This window comes from Leopardus geoffroyi, chromosome B4 (genome assembly GCF_018350155.1).
Source record: "Leopardus geoffroyi isolate Oge1 chromosome B4, O.geoffroyi_Oge1_pat1.0, whole genome shotgun sequence".
NCBI lineage: Eukaryota > Metazoa > Chordata > Mammalia > Carnivora > Felidae > Leopardus > Leopardus geoffroyi.
Window position 1 is genome coordinate 60179648 of NC_059341.1, and position 17747 is coordinate 60197394.

The 17747-nt window shown below is 37.9% G+C and overlaps 1 protein-coding gene across 7 annotated transcripts in view; it reads right to left on the minus strand.

Annotated features, from left to right (window-relative positions):
• The window catches only part of ITPR2 (inositol 1,4,5-trisphosphate receptor type 2), a 508939-nt gene that overhangs the window by 136365 nt on the left and 354827 nt on the right, over positions 1-17747 (minus strand). For 6 of the 7 annotated variants that reach the window (XR_006708628.1, XM_045463013.1, XM_045463012.1 and 3 more), the window contains 2 exons: positions 15507-15602; positions 13101-13223 (listed from right to left, as the gene is read on the minus strand). Coding sequence is in view for 6 of the 7 variants with exons in the window: in XM_045463013.1 (XP_045318969.1) it covers positions 13101-13223; positions 15507-15602 (219 nt within the window). In the remaining variant the exon portion in view is untranslated. Of the gene's footprint in view, positions 1-12616; positions 13000-13100; positions 13224-15506; positions 15603-17747 lie in introns of those variants that run through there. The other variant, XM_045463017.1, reaches the window with a different exon arrangement.

A 17747-nucleotide genomic window follows, 5' to 3' on the forward strand; every position in this document is an offset into this window, starting at 1 on the left:
CTCATTCTTTCCCTATGATGGAGAAGCCCTCACTTTTTTTCTGCCTATCTAAAACTCATCCATATGTAAGATTCATCTAAAATATCAGCCCCTCCACAAAGCCCATTGCAGTAACTCCAGCCAAGATTAGCTATTTCCTTTTAAGTCATCTATGGCGCTCACTTGTTGACTGTAATAGTCACTCATCCACTTAATCAATCAAGAGTATTTGTCATATCAAACACAAGTATTATGCGTTTCGCAACACATTCATGAATAATACATAACACCCGCTTTTACTGAATTCGGAGTCCAGAAGAGAAGACAAACAACTAAATAGGCCACAATAATTCACTGGTAGATGTAAGCACAGTGTGCAGTGGAAACATCCAGGAACAGACGGGGTAAAGTAATGATAAGAAGCTCAGGTTCTGGAGTCACAGTGCCTGGATTTGCATCAGAGTTAGAAAAACTGGGAAATCTAGATTTCCATTATGGATATGTAAAGTGTGAGATGCCTAAAAAGACATTTAGATGCAGATCTCAAACAAGCAGTTGGATGTACCAGTCCGGTGTTCAGAAGAGAGGCCCACGCCGAAGATATAAATTTGGGACTTATTGTGGTACAGCTGGTGTTTAAAGTCACGTGACTGAATGAGATTATCTCGGGAGTGAGTGTCAATTGAGGAGACAAGAGATCCATGGAATGAGTCCTAGAACACACTGACTAGAACACTTGTGACAGAAGCAGGAGAGAGCAATAGGAACCAGTAAGAGAAATTGAGAAGGGCCAATAAGGAAGCAGAAAGACCAGGAAACTGTGCTGTGTGAAAGCTAAGTGGAGGAATTATTTCAAAAAGAAGAGAGTGACTCACTGTGTCAAATGTTAGTGACAGGCTAGATAAGATGAGGAATGAGAACAAATTAGATGTAACAAGACGGCAGTCACTGGTGACCTCACCATGAGCTGTTTTGGTGCCATGCTGAGGATGAAAGCCTCGCAGGGATGGATTCCAGAGAGAAGAGAAAGAGAAGAATTGGAGATAGCAATTGTGTACAATCTTTTGAGAAGTTTTGGTATAAAAGGGAGCAGAGTAATGGCCCAGTGGACTAGGGGCTTTAGAGAAGCAGATTTTCATGCTTGAATGCTGAGCAAATGACGGAATGATCGAGTATAGAAAGAAATTGTTCTCTCTCTATTCCTCTGGCTCTTCCCCTGTCTCTGCCACCAGCTCACTTTCCGAGGCCCACTCCTAACCTGACACCCCAGGGCACTCCAGATATACATATTCTACAGGAGCTGCCACACTGTGATTGTTTTTATGTCTCCCTGTAACGAATGGTAAATTTCATGAGGGTAGAGACTATATCTCATTTGCACACCTTAATCTTCATGTCCATGGCACAAATGATCCCTGTAGATTATCTGCCCCCGAAAGGAGCAAATGATGTAGTCACAAGGAGAGACCTATCCTCATTGAGAATGCAAGCTCATTGAGGGGAGGGATTTTCGTCTGTCTGCTCACTACTTTATCCCGAGCATGGAACAGAGCCTGGTTACAGCAGGTAACCAGTAAATATGCACTGAATAAAGAATGAATTAAGAATGAATTTAGCTGGGGAAAGTTATAAAAGGAATTCTGATGAGACTTAATGTCTATGGAGCACTTCCTGTGCACCAGGCTCCATGTAGATGCCGGACGCATGGGCTGTGATCGAAAAAATTTTCAACCTTTATATTACATGAAAATTTTAATTGAAAATCTGCTTACTTTTTTTACTACAGAGAATGTATGGCAACAGGATACAACAAGATTTTTATTTTTTTTTTTAATTTGGTGTCTGAGAGGCATTTTTTATTTCCAAATTATACTAGTGAGAAAGGCCTGCTAATCCCAACCTCTGTCACACCACCAAAAATTAATATTACTACACGAGGGTTCCCTCAATAAATTCCTCTTAAAATTAAGTGCAAAGAAATTTTGTGCTACACTAATAATCAACAGGAGTGGCTTTTTGTTGTTGTTTTTTTGCATTATATATGAATCATGTAAAGTATTTCTCTTTGCCTTGGTTGCCAAGAAACACAGAATAATTAATGCTCAAAGTAGCATTAGTTAATAATCATGTATTTTATTACCTCAAACTGCTTTGTGAAGGCAACACAGAAAAATATCTTTTGGTAGGGGGAAAATAGTTGATCCCGAATTTTTTTTTAGAAAAGAATTTCTTTTAGAAAAGAAAACTTACAATCATGTTAAGTTTTCAGGCAAAGTTCCTTCAGTTGCTTATATGTCTACATATCTGTTGCCAAGACTTAACAATAGTTTTTCTTCATGTAGCTGGGCAATTAAAGTTAGTCCGTTTTCTGCGATTTTAGTAAAATAATCTCTTGACGTTAGAAAAGGTTTTTTTCTACTAAGTTTACATATTGGAAAGTTTCTACATTATCGAAGTCTCTCTACGAAGTGACCTTACATATCTACTTTCACAATGACTATTGTACTGTAAATACTTCCAGTTTATTTATACTCACTTTTGATTGTAACTCAGAAATGCTGAACATTATTCATCCCCGAAGACTGAAAAACAGCTCTGTGCACTTGTATAAAATCTGGTGTGTTCTGTAGAACTGCTTAGAAAACACTGTCTACCATGCTGTCCTATGCCCTTACAGTTTTCTTTTAGAATTAAATACCAGAAAAAAGTTGGCCATTAACGAACTGTATAGATGTTAATTGTATTGCACATGATTTTTCACTCTTGGTTACCAAGAAGCTCAGAGTCCTACTGATAAGCAGTAAGAATATCAGCCAAGACCCTTAGCATACTTAGATTCCTTTTCCTTCTCAGGGCTTTTGATCTTGAATTCTAACAGTCTAATTATACAAGTGCATTTCTTACTTGACCTCAGATTCCTTTCGTGAGTAGGAAAGGTATAAATAAATACATAAATATCCAGTAGCTGGTTAGTTTCTCTGTTACATTATTTAAAACATAATCTAATCCGGTAAAAGAGCCATCATGTTCCAACTATTCTCTAAGTGTCCATAAAAGTCTCTGAAAGTTTACTCTGGAAACACAGTTGATGGATACCCCTCAGATTTTTATAGACAAGAAAGGTAAAGTCAGAGAAGTTGAGTGACGTAATCAGCTAATGGAGAAAATGGAGGGTGAATAACAACTAAGCTATTTGTATAATATTCTAGCCAACATATTACTGAGTTACAAGTGCCTCTGTGAGCTGAAAAGCCCAGCTGTGTTTTCTACTTTTTGCACTACAAGCAATAATAAAGATGAAGTAATTGTAAATCAGTTAAAACCCTTCAAAGATAATAAAGATGGAAGTTATGTATCCAATTACAAACCCATCCTTCTGTTTCTACAAATAAAGTAAACGAAGCAATGCTGATTACTATATATTAACATAACAAAATAGAAATTGCAAAGAGGTGAGTGGCGAAGTCTCTAAGGAAAACATTTTAAGTAGTCTGAGTAATATATACATTTCATTCCACATCAGTAAAAATTAAAATTTAGCTACTTAGGGTATGTATATGCGCATCCTTTAAAATGAATATAGCTCAAGCAATGGCAGCTCTGAGGTCAAATACTTAAGGAAAAGAAAATGGATTAATGAGGACTATCAGGACATCCAGCAAATTCCTTCAGCATAACATAACATTAAGAATCCTAGTCCTTGAGGGGCATCTAGGTGGCTCAGTCAGTTAAATTTGACTTCAGCTCAGGTCATAATCTCACTCAGGTCAAGATCTTATTCAGGTCATAATCTCAAGGTTCACCAGTTCAAGTCCCACAACAGGCTCACTGTTAGTGCAGAGGCTGCTTTGGATCCTCTGTCTCCCTCTTTCTTTGCCTCTCGCTCTCTCTCTCTCTTTCTCAAAAATAAACAAACATTAAAAAAAAAAGATTTGGGGTGCCTGGGTGGCTCAGTTGGTTGTGTGTCCAACTTTGGTTCAGGTCAAGATCTCACGGCTTATGAGTTCAAGCCCCACGTCAGGCTCTGTGCTGCCATTCAGAGCTTGGAGCCTGCTTGGGATTCTGTGTCTCCCTCGCTCTTCGCCCCTCCCCCACTCTCGCTCTCTCTCAAGAATAAATAAACATTAAAAAATTTTTAAAAAGGGGTGCCTGGGTGGCTCAGTCAGTTAAACGTCCGACTTCAGCTCAGGTCATGATCTCACTGTTTGTGAGTTTGAGCCCCGCGTCAGGCTCTGTGCTGACGGCTCAGAGCCTGGAGCCTGCTTCAGATTCTGTGTCTCCCTCTCTCTCTGCCCCTCCCCTGCTCACGCTCTGTTTCTCTCTCTCTCTCTCTCTCTCAAAAATAAATAAAACATTAAAAAATTTTTTTTAATTAAAATAAAAAAGATTTAAGGGGCGCCTGGGTGGTTCAGTTGGTTGAGCTTCCAACTTTGGCTCAGGTCATGATCAAGAGGTTCATGAATTCGAGCCCCAGTTTGGGCTTTGCACTGACAGTCCAGAGACTGCTTGGGATTATCTATCTCTCTCAGCCCCTTCCTGACTCGCACTTTCGCTCTCTCTCATAGTAAATAAATAAACTTAAAAAAAAAATTTAAGAACCCTATTCCTTGAAACATGATGACTATTCCTTACCATTCGTTCTCTCTCTCCTGAAAGGAAAGAAAGAGATACTGTCTTCTATTGGGGACAGTGTAACAATCCAAGCGTTTAAAATATGTTAGGAAATGCTATGTATTTTTCTGCATGGAAAAAAAAATACATATAGAAGCACCCCTGCCTGATATCTCCAGCTTTCCTATTAGACTTTGAATTCAGTGGATATGGTTGAAATCAGAGCAGACATAAGAAGGAGCCAAGATATGGCAAAGGCTTTCTAAGTTGCTAGAATTCAGATTGATGCTGTAACATAACAATTATGTCACTCAGAAATAAATATATATCTACCAAACGTGAAATGTTAAGCAGAAAAATAATTGCTTCCACTGAACTTGGCTTCATGATCCTTACACCAAACTAACAATTAGAGAGTCCAATTTCAATCCATTTCCTGGATTGCATTTTTTATTACTCCCATTAACCATGAATTTGAGAGGTCATGTAAGTGGAAGTAATCCAAAGAGTCTTTGTTGCTTGGTGAAAGATATGTAGGTGCCCATTAAAGGATTTAAATCTAATATGTCAAGTATTTTTCCCCCAAGATATTTTTCTTTGTGGAAAGTTTCCTTTCATTTTTTTAAATGAGGCCTCATGGGTGCCCCGATTTGGAGATTCTACTACTAATTAAGTAGCCAAGACCTACACATATGAAACAAAGAACAATTCTAGGGTGATATACAGCATAGGCTATTATGAAAGTATGTATGCAGTTTGGGGTGAACATTACAGCAGTAGGAATTCAATACAAAGAGAAGATCATTGTTGGTTGGATTCATCTAAGAAATGGGGTAAGTGCATCTCAATTTGAAACCTTAGAAAAACTAATGTAGTACTAAAATGAGTTTTAAGAGAAGGAGATATTTTATTAGTTCTGAGGTGGCATCATGAACAAAAGTAAGAAAAGTGCCTGGAAAATATTATAGGGCTGTGTCTATCTATGTAGAGTTTGCTGATATGATTGGTAAAGGGTGATCTACAGAATTAAAAACTCCATCAAAGTTGAATAAGATCTTGGCTCCCAGAAAGCTAATACCAGTTTGGTAGGATTATTTCTATTAATCCTACATAGTACCTGTATTACATAATAATAATATCAGCCTGCATGCATTTTTGCAAGAAATTATTCCCCCAACCTCATCTTGAGTATGTGCTATATGCTAAGGTGTAGCTGACACAGGATGAGAAAAAAAATACTGCCTGTGCACACAGAATTTATATTCCAGTGGAAACATTTATCATTAGTTTTGATCATGATAAGGATGACGATGATAACAAGAAATTACATTTATTCAGTTTTTTAATTATAATACTGAAATTATAAACACTGACGTTTTAGAGTACATCATGTCTTAGTCATTAATTCATTCGTTTATTCATTTTTCATTCATTCATTCATACATTTGTTAAATGCCTATAATCAAGGTCTTCACAGTTATCAAAGATGTTGATTTAATTCAAATGATTACAATTCATTTCTTATAAAGACATGAGCAGCTATCACACAAGAGCCCTACCAGTTTTCCCCAAAGAAGTTCCTTCCTCTAAAATATCTATGGTGCATTTTTGCAGAACTTGTTGCCTCTGATGGAACGTCTTCCCCCTTTATCTATCCTTCAAGATTCAGTTCAAGTGAAGTTGCCTCTTCCATGAACCCTCTCCTGACTCTTAGGGAAAATGTATTTTGTGCATGCTTCCATTTTAACAAAAGCATATTAAATTATGATTTATCTATCCCCCTGTTAGACAGAGCTGCGAGCTCTTAACTGTGAGCTCCTTGATGGCATCTTTATTCATCTTTCCATTTTAGCAACTGAAACGATGCCTAATGTAAGAGGTGCTCAATGAATACTCTTGAATGACTATCTTATAAAAAAGGAGACTTAGGTACACTGTACGTGATTATTATAATATTTGAGTGCTAACAGCTGGTTGAGGGTCTAGCCTCACAGATCTTCTGTCCCTCTAAACACGCCAAGCTCATTGCCACTTTCAAGCCACTCTCTCCTCTGGGATGTCCCCCACCCTCCCCATTTCATACCGCTGGCATTAGCTTTCTCACTTAGAGCTAGCTTCAATTTCAGCTCCTCAGAGAAAACCCTCCTGATCCCCAATCTACAATGGCATTTCGCCACTGTCTTTCATCACACCCTGTTCTCATTCACCACAGAGCTTATATCACACTCTCCTGTCTTTCTGGTTTCTCTACTCTTCATTGCTCCCAGTCAGAATGTAAATTCCCTGAGAGCTGATCTCTTAGTTTCCACTGCTGTACTCCTACCATCTAGCACAGTGCCTGCCATCTAGTAAGCACGCAAGAAATCCATGCAATTGAATGAAGAATAAATGAGAAATTTGGATCCTCTTTTCCATAAGTGGCAAACTATGGCTCATGGGCTACGTTCCACTTGCTGGCGAGCTTTGTTTGGACTGCTCATGTTTTTTTTTTTTTTTTTTTTTAAATACTGAATGAGTTGTCAAATTTAAAAATTAAAAGATTTTACATTTTTCAAAAATTTCAAAATTCAGGTTTCTGTTGAAATGTTGAAAGAAGTGGAAATCTAGGGCCTACAATCCCAATTGGAAAGTCAGCAGAGGTGAGTAATGGTTGCCTGCTTTGGACGAGGATCACCAGACTGTCCCAGCCTCACCTGCTCCCTCAGCACTCAGTCACATGCGCCGACTGACCCTGAAGGTGGTCTGGAGTTGGCCCTGACCTCTTCTGCTAAAGCTGTCTCTGTGACCCATGCTCTACACCACACTCACATGACTCCTATGATCCCTGTCCTCATGGACTGCTGTTACTACTAAATCTGAGACTGTATCTTCAGAGATAACTTAGCGTCAGAACTTACTTTTTTATTATTTCTGCATTATGACATGGAAAGATTATATAATCAAATACAAAACTGAATTCATTATACACCAGAAGAAAATCTAGGTGAGTGTTTAAGAGATCTCAACGTGGCAGAAGAAACCTATCATTAAAACATTAAAAAGCAGCTCAGGTCATGATCTCGCGGTCCGTGAGTTCGAGCCCCACATCGGGCTCTGTGCTGACAGCTCAGAGCCTGGAGCCTGTTTCAGATTCTGTGTCTCCCTCTCTCTGACCCTCTCCCGTTCATGCTCTGTCTCTCTGTGTCTCAAAAATAAACGTTTAAAAAAAAAACATTAAAAAGCAAATTAATCAGGAAAAAGTAGATATAACTACTATGACTAAGATTTGTTACTGTTAATTAAAATTCACTAACAAAAAATGGACGCTGTCAGAAGAATGGATAAACACATTTTCAAATAATTCACAGAAAATAGAAATATCAAATAGCATTAAAAGATAGTCCATTTTATTTATAATCCAAAAGATGTGAATTAAAATGAGATTCCCTTTCGGGGCACCTGGGTGGCTCAGTCGGTTAAACGTCCGACTTTGGCTCAGTTCACGGTCTCACGGTTTGTAAGTTCAAGCCCTGCATGGGGCTCTATGCTGATGGCTCAGAGCCTGGAGCCTGCTTCGGATTCTGTGTCTCCCTCTCTCCCTCTGCCTCTCCCCTGCTCATGCTCTGTCTCTCTCTGTCTCTCAAAAATGAATAAATGTTAACTAAATTTTTTTTAATGAGATCCCCTTTCATCTATAATTGATTAACTCATTTAACAAATATTTGCGGAGTGGTCACTATGTTCCAAACACTATAAGTTTGGCAAATATTTTTTTAAACGGTAGTAATTTTAGGATTCAGTAAAATTAATACCATCACACATTGTGAAAAACAATTTTATGATATGCATCAAGAACCATAAAATAGTTCCTATCCTGTGACCTAGTAATTAAACTTCTTGGAATTTATCCTAGGGAAGTAATCAGTGTAGCAGACAAAGATTAATGTATGAGGATGTTAATCATAGCATAATTTATAATACCAACACATTAGAAATCTAAATGTCCAACAATAGGAGTGATTAAATAAATTACGGTACATTCAAATGATGAATGATTATGCACACATTAAAATTATGTTTTCAAAGACCATTTAGTGACATAGGGAAATGCTTACTAAAACTTTTAAAACCTATATTTTAAAAATAATTTCATATAGCCAGTTATAATGATCCATTCTTTCTTGCCTCATGAGACAGGAGTTTCTCCATATAAATCTTAGTTCTGGTAGGTATTAAAATAGAAGGTCTCGCGGGGTGCCTGGGTGGCTTGGTCGGTTAAGCGTCTGACTTCGGCTCAGGTCACGATCTCATGGTCCATGGGTTCGAGCCCCACGTCCGGCTCTGTGCCGACAGCTCAGAGCCTGGAGCCTGTTTCAGATTCTGTGTCTCCCTCTCTCTGTGACCCTCCCCCGTTCATGCTCTGTCTCTCTCTGTCTCAAAAATAAATAAACGTTAAAAAAAATTAAAAAAAAAATAGAAGGTCTCGCATGTTCACTGCAGCATTATTTACAATAGCCAAGATATGGAAACAACATAGGTGGTGGTGTATATATTTACACAATGGAATACTATTTAGCTCTAAGAAAGAAGGAAATCCTGCCGTTTGCAACAACCTGGATGGACCCTGAGGGCATTATGCTCAGTTACATAAGTCAGAGAAAGACAAATATCATATGATCTCTTACCCGTGGAATCTAAAAATGTGGAACTCATAGAAACAGTGTAAGTATGGTTGCCAGGGGTTGGGGGTGGGAAAAATAAGAAGATGTTGGTCAAAGGATACAAATGTACGGTTATAAGATTAACAAGTTCCAGGGATCTAATGTATAGAGTGGTGAATATAGCTAATAATACTGTATCATATACTTGAATGTTGCCAAGAGAGTATACCTTAAATGTTCCCAGCAAATAAGAAATAATGATGCAATGAGATGAAGCTAATGGTTGGTGGTAATCATTTTGCAACACACAAATGTGCCAAATCAACACATTATACACCTTAAACTTATACAGTGTTATGTGTCAATTATATCTCAATAAGGTTTGGGGGAAAATAAAATTAAAAAAATTTTCAGACACAAAAAACAGAAATTGCTACATTGGATCAGAAAAGCAATATGGTTTAATACAAGTTTAACATATACAAAGCACTGAAGAATGTCCTAGATTGCAGGTAGTGACTATTCTGTAGAAAGAGAGAAATAAATGGGAGAAGGAACAGGAAGAAAGCAAAATATAAAAGAACAAGACCACAGCAGAAAGAAGAGACAGAAATGCGTAAGGAGAACATGTGGAGGACAGAAAATCAAAAAGGACACATAGCTGAATTTTAAGGAAATTCTCTGCACACAGCATAGTATTAGAACTTAAGAAATTCCCTTTTTGATGTATTTATAGTATTATGTAGATCAGACAAGACACTTACAAGAAGCATTATTTGTTTCTTGTAACACCAACCACAGGAAGGGCCAAAAAGGATGTCATGGCAGAAAAGCAGAACTACCTCACTACCATGAAAAGAATAACAACAAAAATTGAAAGTCTCAGTGTACCAAAATAAACTGTCTGTACAAAAGATGATTATAGTAAAACAAGGAGGAAGTTGAACCTTGGCTTTAGAATTACTGAACTGTGCAAAGGCAGAAACCAATCTGCATGGTCATCAGTGTTCAGGAGGCAAATAATTCCATGTCCACAATGAAAGCACTGAAACCTGGGCTCCACCAAACCCTTGGAGCACAGCTACGTGGCTCCTCCTGAAGCCAAGTATACACCCCCTGCTCTTTGCATTTGTGCTTCGGTGAGGGAGCTGTTTGGGTAACAGATTCATAATGCACTTAACCAGATATAACACCCAAGCCTAGAGAAAGCTGAAGGAGTCACTTGTGGAAAGATCAAAAGAGCACAGAGGATTCTCTTCTATGAGTGAAAACTGAATTTTTCATTAAAAGATGGTGGGAAGAGTCACCCAAGAGAATGCATTTAAAAGTAATAAGGTAACAATGTTCTGCGTCACTGTAACTAAATAAGAGGACAGTTGCGTAACCCGACACTGTCAGTTGCACATACCCCATTCCATATATTTTGCCATTCCTACCCCGTTTTGAGTTCCTAGAAGAATGTGCATGGACTCTCATTTCATATTTACTCTTAACAATTTAATCACAAGGCTTAGAGTGTTCAGCAATTCAGAATCTCCTTCCCTTTACCCCTCTGATGTACTCCCTCTTCCTGAAATCTGGCTTCATTTATGTATATCCACACTGTACCATCCTGGTTCTGCAAACTATTGCTTTTCAACGTTTTGGCTTTGTGAAATTGAGAAACCTCTACATATCCATGCAAGCCATTTTCACATCTGTAATTTTATCTCTTTGTTTCAGTAAGTTGTTTTTATCCCCTTGTTCCCTTTTTTTTTTTTTACTACTTCTGAACTCCCACTTTTGGACAACTCCACCATAATTTTTGAATCTAAGCTATTCTCTTCAAGAACTGTCATAAACTTAAATCCATCAAGACCATTGACCCTTGCACCATCTTCGCTTTTAACATTGTTTGTATTTTGTGTCATTACCTTTCAATCTGTGACTAGCTCTTGCATTCTTTATTCTCATTCTTCATTCTTTTCAACATCCCCCATAGCCTGTTTTTAAAATTTGTATTCTCTACTCTTATACTTAGTCTGCTTAAAAATGAACTGACCTAGAAAAGTCTCTTCTTGACCTTGACATTTTTACCATTACACACATTATACTGGTAATCTGAGGCTGCATTTTTAAACCTCCTCTTCATGGATCTGGGTGATTGGTTCAAACATCTGCCATTCTACTGGTTCCAAGGCTGCCTTAGCTGGTCTGGTTGTTCATTTCCCATTGAAAGGCTGCAAGGTCAGGACTTGTTCGTGTAACTGCTCACTCGGGCAGAGGGGACAGCCTCTCCAGACAGAGCAAAATTAGCCTTCAGTCAAGAGCACATGGGTGGCTGGACTCCTCTACTTCCTTCTTCTAAAATTTTCACTGCTCACTCTGGCCCATTCTTCCTTGTTGTTTTCCTTCCACCATGCTACAGCTTGTGAAATAACTCCTTGCCCAAGTCCATGTTGGGCCATCAGGTTTCTCTACTTATTCTAGTAGCCAATTTGATTTTCATTCTCAGCCTGTGATTATTTTTCTTTCCATTCACATTCAATCTTTAGTCACTCCTTTTCTAGACTGACTCAATTCCTATCATCTGAATTTCTCTTTCTCTCAAAAACACCTTTTCCACATCCTAAACCTCTGTGTTCTACTTCCTTCAACTTGCCCTTCATTCTGTCCTTCATCCTTCAATATCTAAAATCCTCCTTTGTCTTTCTAGCTATAATCTATCTTCCCTTACCTGTTTCCATTCTATATATGCATTTTGCTATACTATGAGAGACCCAAAAATCTTGTCAGTGATTGACATGTATTAAAAAAAAAAACAGAGCAACCTCTTTTGTTAATATATCCTAGAATGTGACACCTTCCCAGAATCTTTTGTAAAAGTTATACTCAAGTTTACGTATATTAGATAGTTATACAAAGAAGAGAAGGGCAAGAAGTGTCTAAAGAGCAACCTTTCAACACCTTAAACTTACATAGTGCTGTATATGTCAATTATATCTCAATAAAACTGGAAAAATAAAAAAAGTAAAAATAAATAAATGTACTCAGGATCCTACTTTATATCTACCAATGTCTGTTCAATTAACTGTTAAGATGTATGGGAAGAAGGAAGAGGGAGAGGTTGACAATGTGAGAAAATGACTGGAGAGAAAGACTGGGAAAGTCCAGAAAGTTTGGACTTTAACCTGTAAAAAAAAAAAAAAAAAAAGAAGCTACTATGGAAAAAATCAAATTGGCATTGTGCATTCAATATTTTTAACTTTTAAACAAATCTGTGTTAGAAGATACAAATTTCAAATTGATCTTCATGTTAATAAAATTAAATTCATCAAACAACACTTACTAAGCACCTATTTTCATGAGGTACTATAAAATGAAAATGGTTCCTCTAAAAGAATTTAAAATTTAGCCTAATATCTGTTAGAAGTCCAATGGAAACTAATTACAGGCTGATACTTACAGCTTCTGTATGAAACATGCCGACCTACAACTCCAAGAGGCCAAAAGCCATCCTCAAGGTTTATCCTGATTAGACCTGAACATACCCCCTTCCTTCACACTATCTTCTCAGCCTCTCCTCCTCTCTCCTTCAAACTTCCATTAGTTGCCATGGTTTTCCTATTTTTCAGGCTCTGACCTGGGACTGTTTCCTCCCTCCTGGCCCAGCAGTTTTTGGTGGCAAGTATCATTTTCTTGTAGATCAGCCCCTAGCATAACTCCCGGAACACAACTGGGCATTCTGAGAGCATTTCCTTCTCCTTGGCCCAGAACAAGGGGGCAGGTGCTGAAGAAATGAAGGGACCAGAACATGAAAATATAACAAGCCATGGCACAAAACACAACTGTTAAGATTAACAAAATAATATTGGACATAAAATGTGATACCTGATGGGCCAGAATATAGATATTGTGTCCAACATCTTTTGGGGAAACACTGTCATCTCCTCCATCATCATCCCGACGGTCACATTCCAATCCTTGGTTATAGGCGTTCTTCATCACATCCACCTATCAAAAAAACAAATAGGAAGAACAGGCATTTTACGTTGTCTATGAGGTATAATGAAAAACTGGAACACTTCTGGGGCACCTGGGTGGCTCAGTCGGTTAAGCGTCCGACTTCGGCTCAGGTCATGATCTCACAGTTCGTGTGTTTGAGCCCTGCATCGTGGGTTTGAGCCTGTTTCAGATTCTGTGTCTCCCCCTCTCTATGCCCCTGCCCCACTAGCGTTCTGTCTCCCACTGTCTCAAAAATAAATAAACATTAAAAAAATTTTTTTTAAATAACATAATTTTAAAAACTGGAACACTTCTAAAGACTTGAAAACTATGAAAGAACTATAAATGAAAATGGCCTTAGAAATCATCTTTATTTAGGGGCGCCTGGGTGGCGCAGTCGGTTAAGCGTCCGACTTCAGCCAGGTCACGATCTCGCGGTCCGTGAGTTCGAGCCCCACGTCAGGCTCTGGGCTGATGGCTCAGAGCCTGGAGCCTGTTTCCGAATCTGTGTCTCCCTCTCTCTCTGCCCCTCCCCCCGTTCATGCTCTGTCTCTCTCTGTCCCAAAAATAAATAAACGTTGAAAAAAAAAATAAGAAATCATCTTTATTTAAATAAACATGAACAATATTTTCTGTCTTCCTTGAACATTTTTGCTTTGATGTTTGAATACTGACAATGCCAAAGTTCCAATGAATTAGGCAACTCTAGAACCCTGAGACACATCCGTTATTTATTAAGCTTCCACTAGGTACAGGGACAAATGGTGCTGGACGTCGTCCTCTGTACTGAGGACCCAACAGTGGGTACAACACAGTATATGCTCTCAAGGAACTTACTGTCCAGCGGGAGAGTCAGTACATCAAGAGGTGAACACAACAGTTCTACAGCAGCACTAAGTGTGAGGCACCTAGTGAGCACACACTAGGGACACGAACTCAGGCAAGAGACTGATGGGGGGGCCACAAGAAGGAAGTGGATGTTGAGAATAAGGTGTTGTAGGCAGAGGGCTATTGTACATTGCTGCTGTTGAATGAACATGTAACTCTTAGCCCCATTTAACCATAAGAATAGAGAATGTCTTGGTCCTCTTCGTCCACTACCTACAGATATGAGGCTCTCAGTAAATATATGTTAAATAAAACTGTATCTTACATTTTTATCTGCCCTCCTCAACTTCATTCCTCACTATTAAAGAGAGAGCAATGCTTTTGAAACCCCATGCTTTCAAGGACAAAAGGGGAGAGGCAAACCAAGAAACAGACTCTTAACTATAGAGAACAAACTTATGGTTACCAGAAGTGAGATGATGGGGGGGGGGGGGGCGGTGAAATAGGTGGTGGGGATTAAGGAGGGCACATGTCATGAACAGCCCTGGATGATGCATGGAATTGTTCAATCACTATATTGTGCACCTGGAACTAAAATAACGCTGTATGTTAAATATACTGGAATTAAAATTAAAAAAAAAAAAAGAAGCCCAGTGCTTTTAAAGCATGCTGATATTACTTCAAAATTTTTATGTTACAAGCGAGGAGGAAAATATAACTTCTACAATAAGAAGACACACTAATGATCTCTGTGGAATCCCCAGTCAAGTCTTCAGATAATTTTCTTTAGGCCAAGCATAGTGTAACATTTCAATGATACAAACAAGCACAGAAGGAATTGGTTTTATTCTTATTGTTCAGAAAGAGATATAAATAAAATTTTCGAGGAGTACAAACATTTTTCACATACCTTTCTCAAATATTCCAATACACAAACTAAAGAAAACTTGCTTTTTTTTCTGGCAAAAAGAATTTGCAGACAAGTTTAATAGACTGTGACAGTTTGATTAAGAAAAGTACTTAGAGGAACGTCTGGGTGGCTCGGCCAGTTCACTGTCCAACTCTTGGTTGTGGCTCAGGTCATGAACTCACAGTTTGTGAGATTGAGCCCCACATCGGGCTCTGCACTGACAGCATGGAGCCTGCTTGGGATTCTCTCTCTCCCTCTCTCTCTCTGTCCCTCTCCTGTTCATGCACTCTCTATCTGTTTCTCTCACTCAAAATAAATAAACTTAAAATAAAAGAAAAGTGCTTAGAGTGGATAAAACCAATGAAGTAAGGACCCAAATCACAAAGGCCTTTTGCATCATGGGACCTCCTGAGTAGGTTTTAAAGGTAGGTTGTGATGTGCCATCATGCCTGGTAGAGCAGTGAAAGCCACTAGACTTGTTTCATGACATGCATACTACAAATTTGTCCCTTTTTGGATGCACACTATTAGCACAGTTTCAAAAGTTTTCTTACCAGTTCTCTGGGTCTCATGTTAAAAAGAATTCTTTCCGCATTCTCACTGTCGTGTCTGCTTTCCATGATGGCCAGCAAAAGCTTGGAGGCATTGTTCTAGAGATACAGATTTAGTTAATGCACATGAAAAGTCTATTTCATGGATTAACAATCCCTGCATTTGTTTTGATTGACATTACCAGGAGCATTTTTTAAAAAAACAAACACAATTTTAAACTGCTAATTTCATTTGGCTAACTAACATTTTAAAATAGAATGTTTTAGGGGCGCCTGGGTGGCTCGGTCAGTTTAGCATCCAACTCTTGATTTGGGCTCAGGTCATGATCTCACAGTCATGGAATCCACCGAGCATGAAACCTGCTTAAGATTCTCTGTCTCCCTCTCCTTCTGCCTCTCCCCTGCTCACCTGCACATGTGCACACGCATATGCTCTCTCTCAATAAATAAATAAATAAATAAATAAATAAATAAATAAATAAATAAAAACAAAAAATAAATTAAATAGAATGCTTTACTTCATTGTCAACACGAAATAAAAATAACGAATCATGAGAGCTATGTTACAAAGAATATTTTAAATATTGGTGAGAGGGTGTTTTAAATACAAAATTGACTTCGTACGTAATGCATTAAAATATAGTATTTTCCTTCACTATTTTCTAAATAGGCATTGCCATGATGCCATTTTAATAAGGAAGTAAGGTGAGGGGTGCCTGCGTGGCTCAGTCGGTTAAACATCTGACTTCAGCTCAGGTCATGATCTCATGGTTCGTGGGTTCAAGCCCTGCGTTGGGCTCTGTGCTGACAGTGCAGAGCCTGCAGCCTGCTTTGGATTCTGTGTCTCCCTCTCTCTCTCTCTGCCCCTCCCCTGCTCTCTCTCTTTTTCTCTCAAAAATAAACATTTAAAACAATTAAAAAAAATGACAGTAAGGTGAACCGGTAGCAACGATGTATTTTATAGAAATGGTATATAATTCAAAGAATTTGGTGTAATAGTTTGTAACATGTTAGCATATTAGCATACCAAAACTTTAAATAAATTTAAGCAATAATTGCTGAGAATTAATCTAAAATTCTAAATTCACAAGTTAGAAGTAAAATATAAATTTCTTGATAATAGTTTATTCGTCTCACTATATGGCAGTATATATGCATCATGTTTATCATCTGGGTTGTTGAAGAATAATATTTTCTAATTTTGTTTAATAGAGACTAAAAATAGTTTATGTTGTCTTTAATGTTCCAATTTGGTTTATAAATATGTATTCTCAAACATTTAACCTATGGATTCCAAAAATGTTTCTGATATAGTTGATTTATGATCCAAAGAATTACAGAAAGTCTTATTACACAAAGCACAATATCCTCAACATGTGGGAAGATGTTTCTTTACACTGTTTTCAATAGCACTGCTCCAGAATTGTGGCCACCTGTGAAATGATAAAAACCACCTGGGAGATATTTCTACAGTGTTTTTGCAATATTTCTTTAGATAAAAATCTCAACCTCCACACACAATCTTTGATAGGAGCACAAGAGAAGTAGAGCCAAATGGCTTTAAGATATTTCTCAGTGAGTCAAAATTAACATCTTACGGGATAAAAACTTGAACTGAATCAGTTGCTTGATGTATGCAGACATTCACTACATAAATTTTGTTAATTTTATACAAATTAATTTTATTGAGTAGTTTAATACTAAATTCTCTCCACTTTTTTCTTTCACGAGTACAGCCTAAAGACTGTCTTTAAATGACTAATATTAGTAGCAATGATGTCTGATGATGATGGTAGCAATGTCCTGAAAAAGCTTTAGAATTTTGTAAGGGAAGTGGCATTATTTTTTTTCTGTTCCATTTTCAATTTTTAAGCATTGGTACTAAATCCTAAAAATCCATTTTTATAATCTAGCATCCTATACAAACAACGTACCTAAAAAAAATAAGTTTCCAGGATTAGTGGAGCTGAGATCCTCAGACCAATCTGAACTGACCCCACAGAATTTAAAGCTAAAACCTTGGTAACACTCACAGTATTCTCTAATGAACCTTACTTAGCAGGCCCAGTACATAATAGCTTAAAAATACATCCAATTTCAGAATACCATTGGCAAGATGATATTTTTTCCAACCAATCTGCTTTTTATACTATGTTGGAAGAATAGAAATCTTGTAAATGACCTACAGAAATCTGAATCAAATTGAAAGTACAAGAGCCTACATACACTAAGAAATCAAATGTG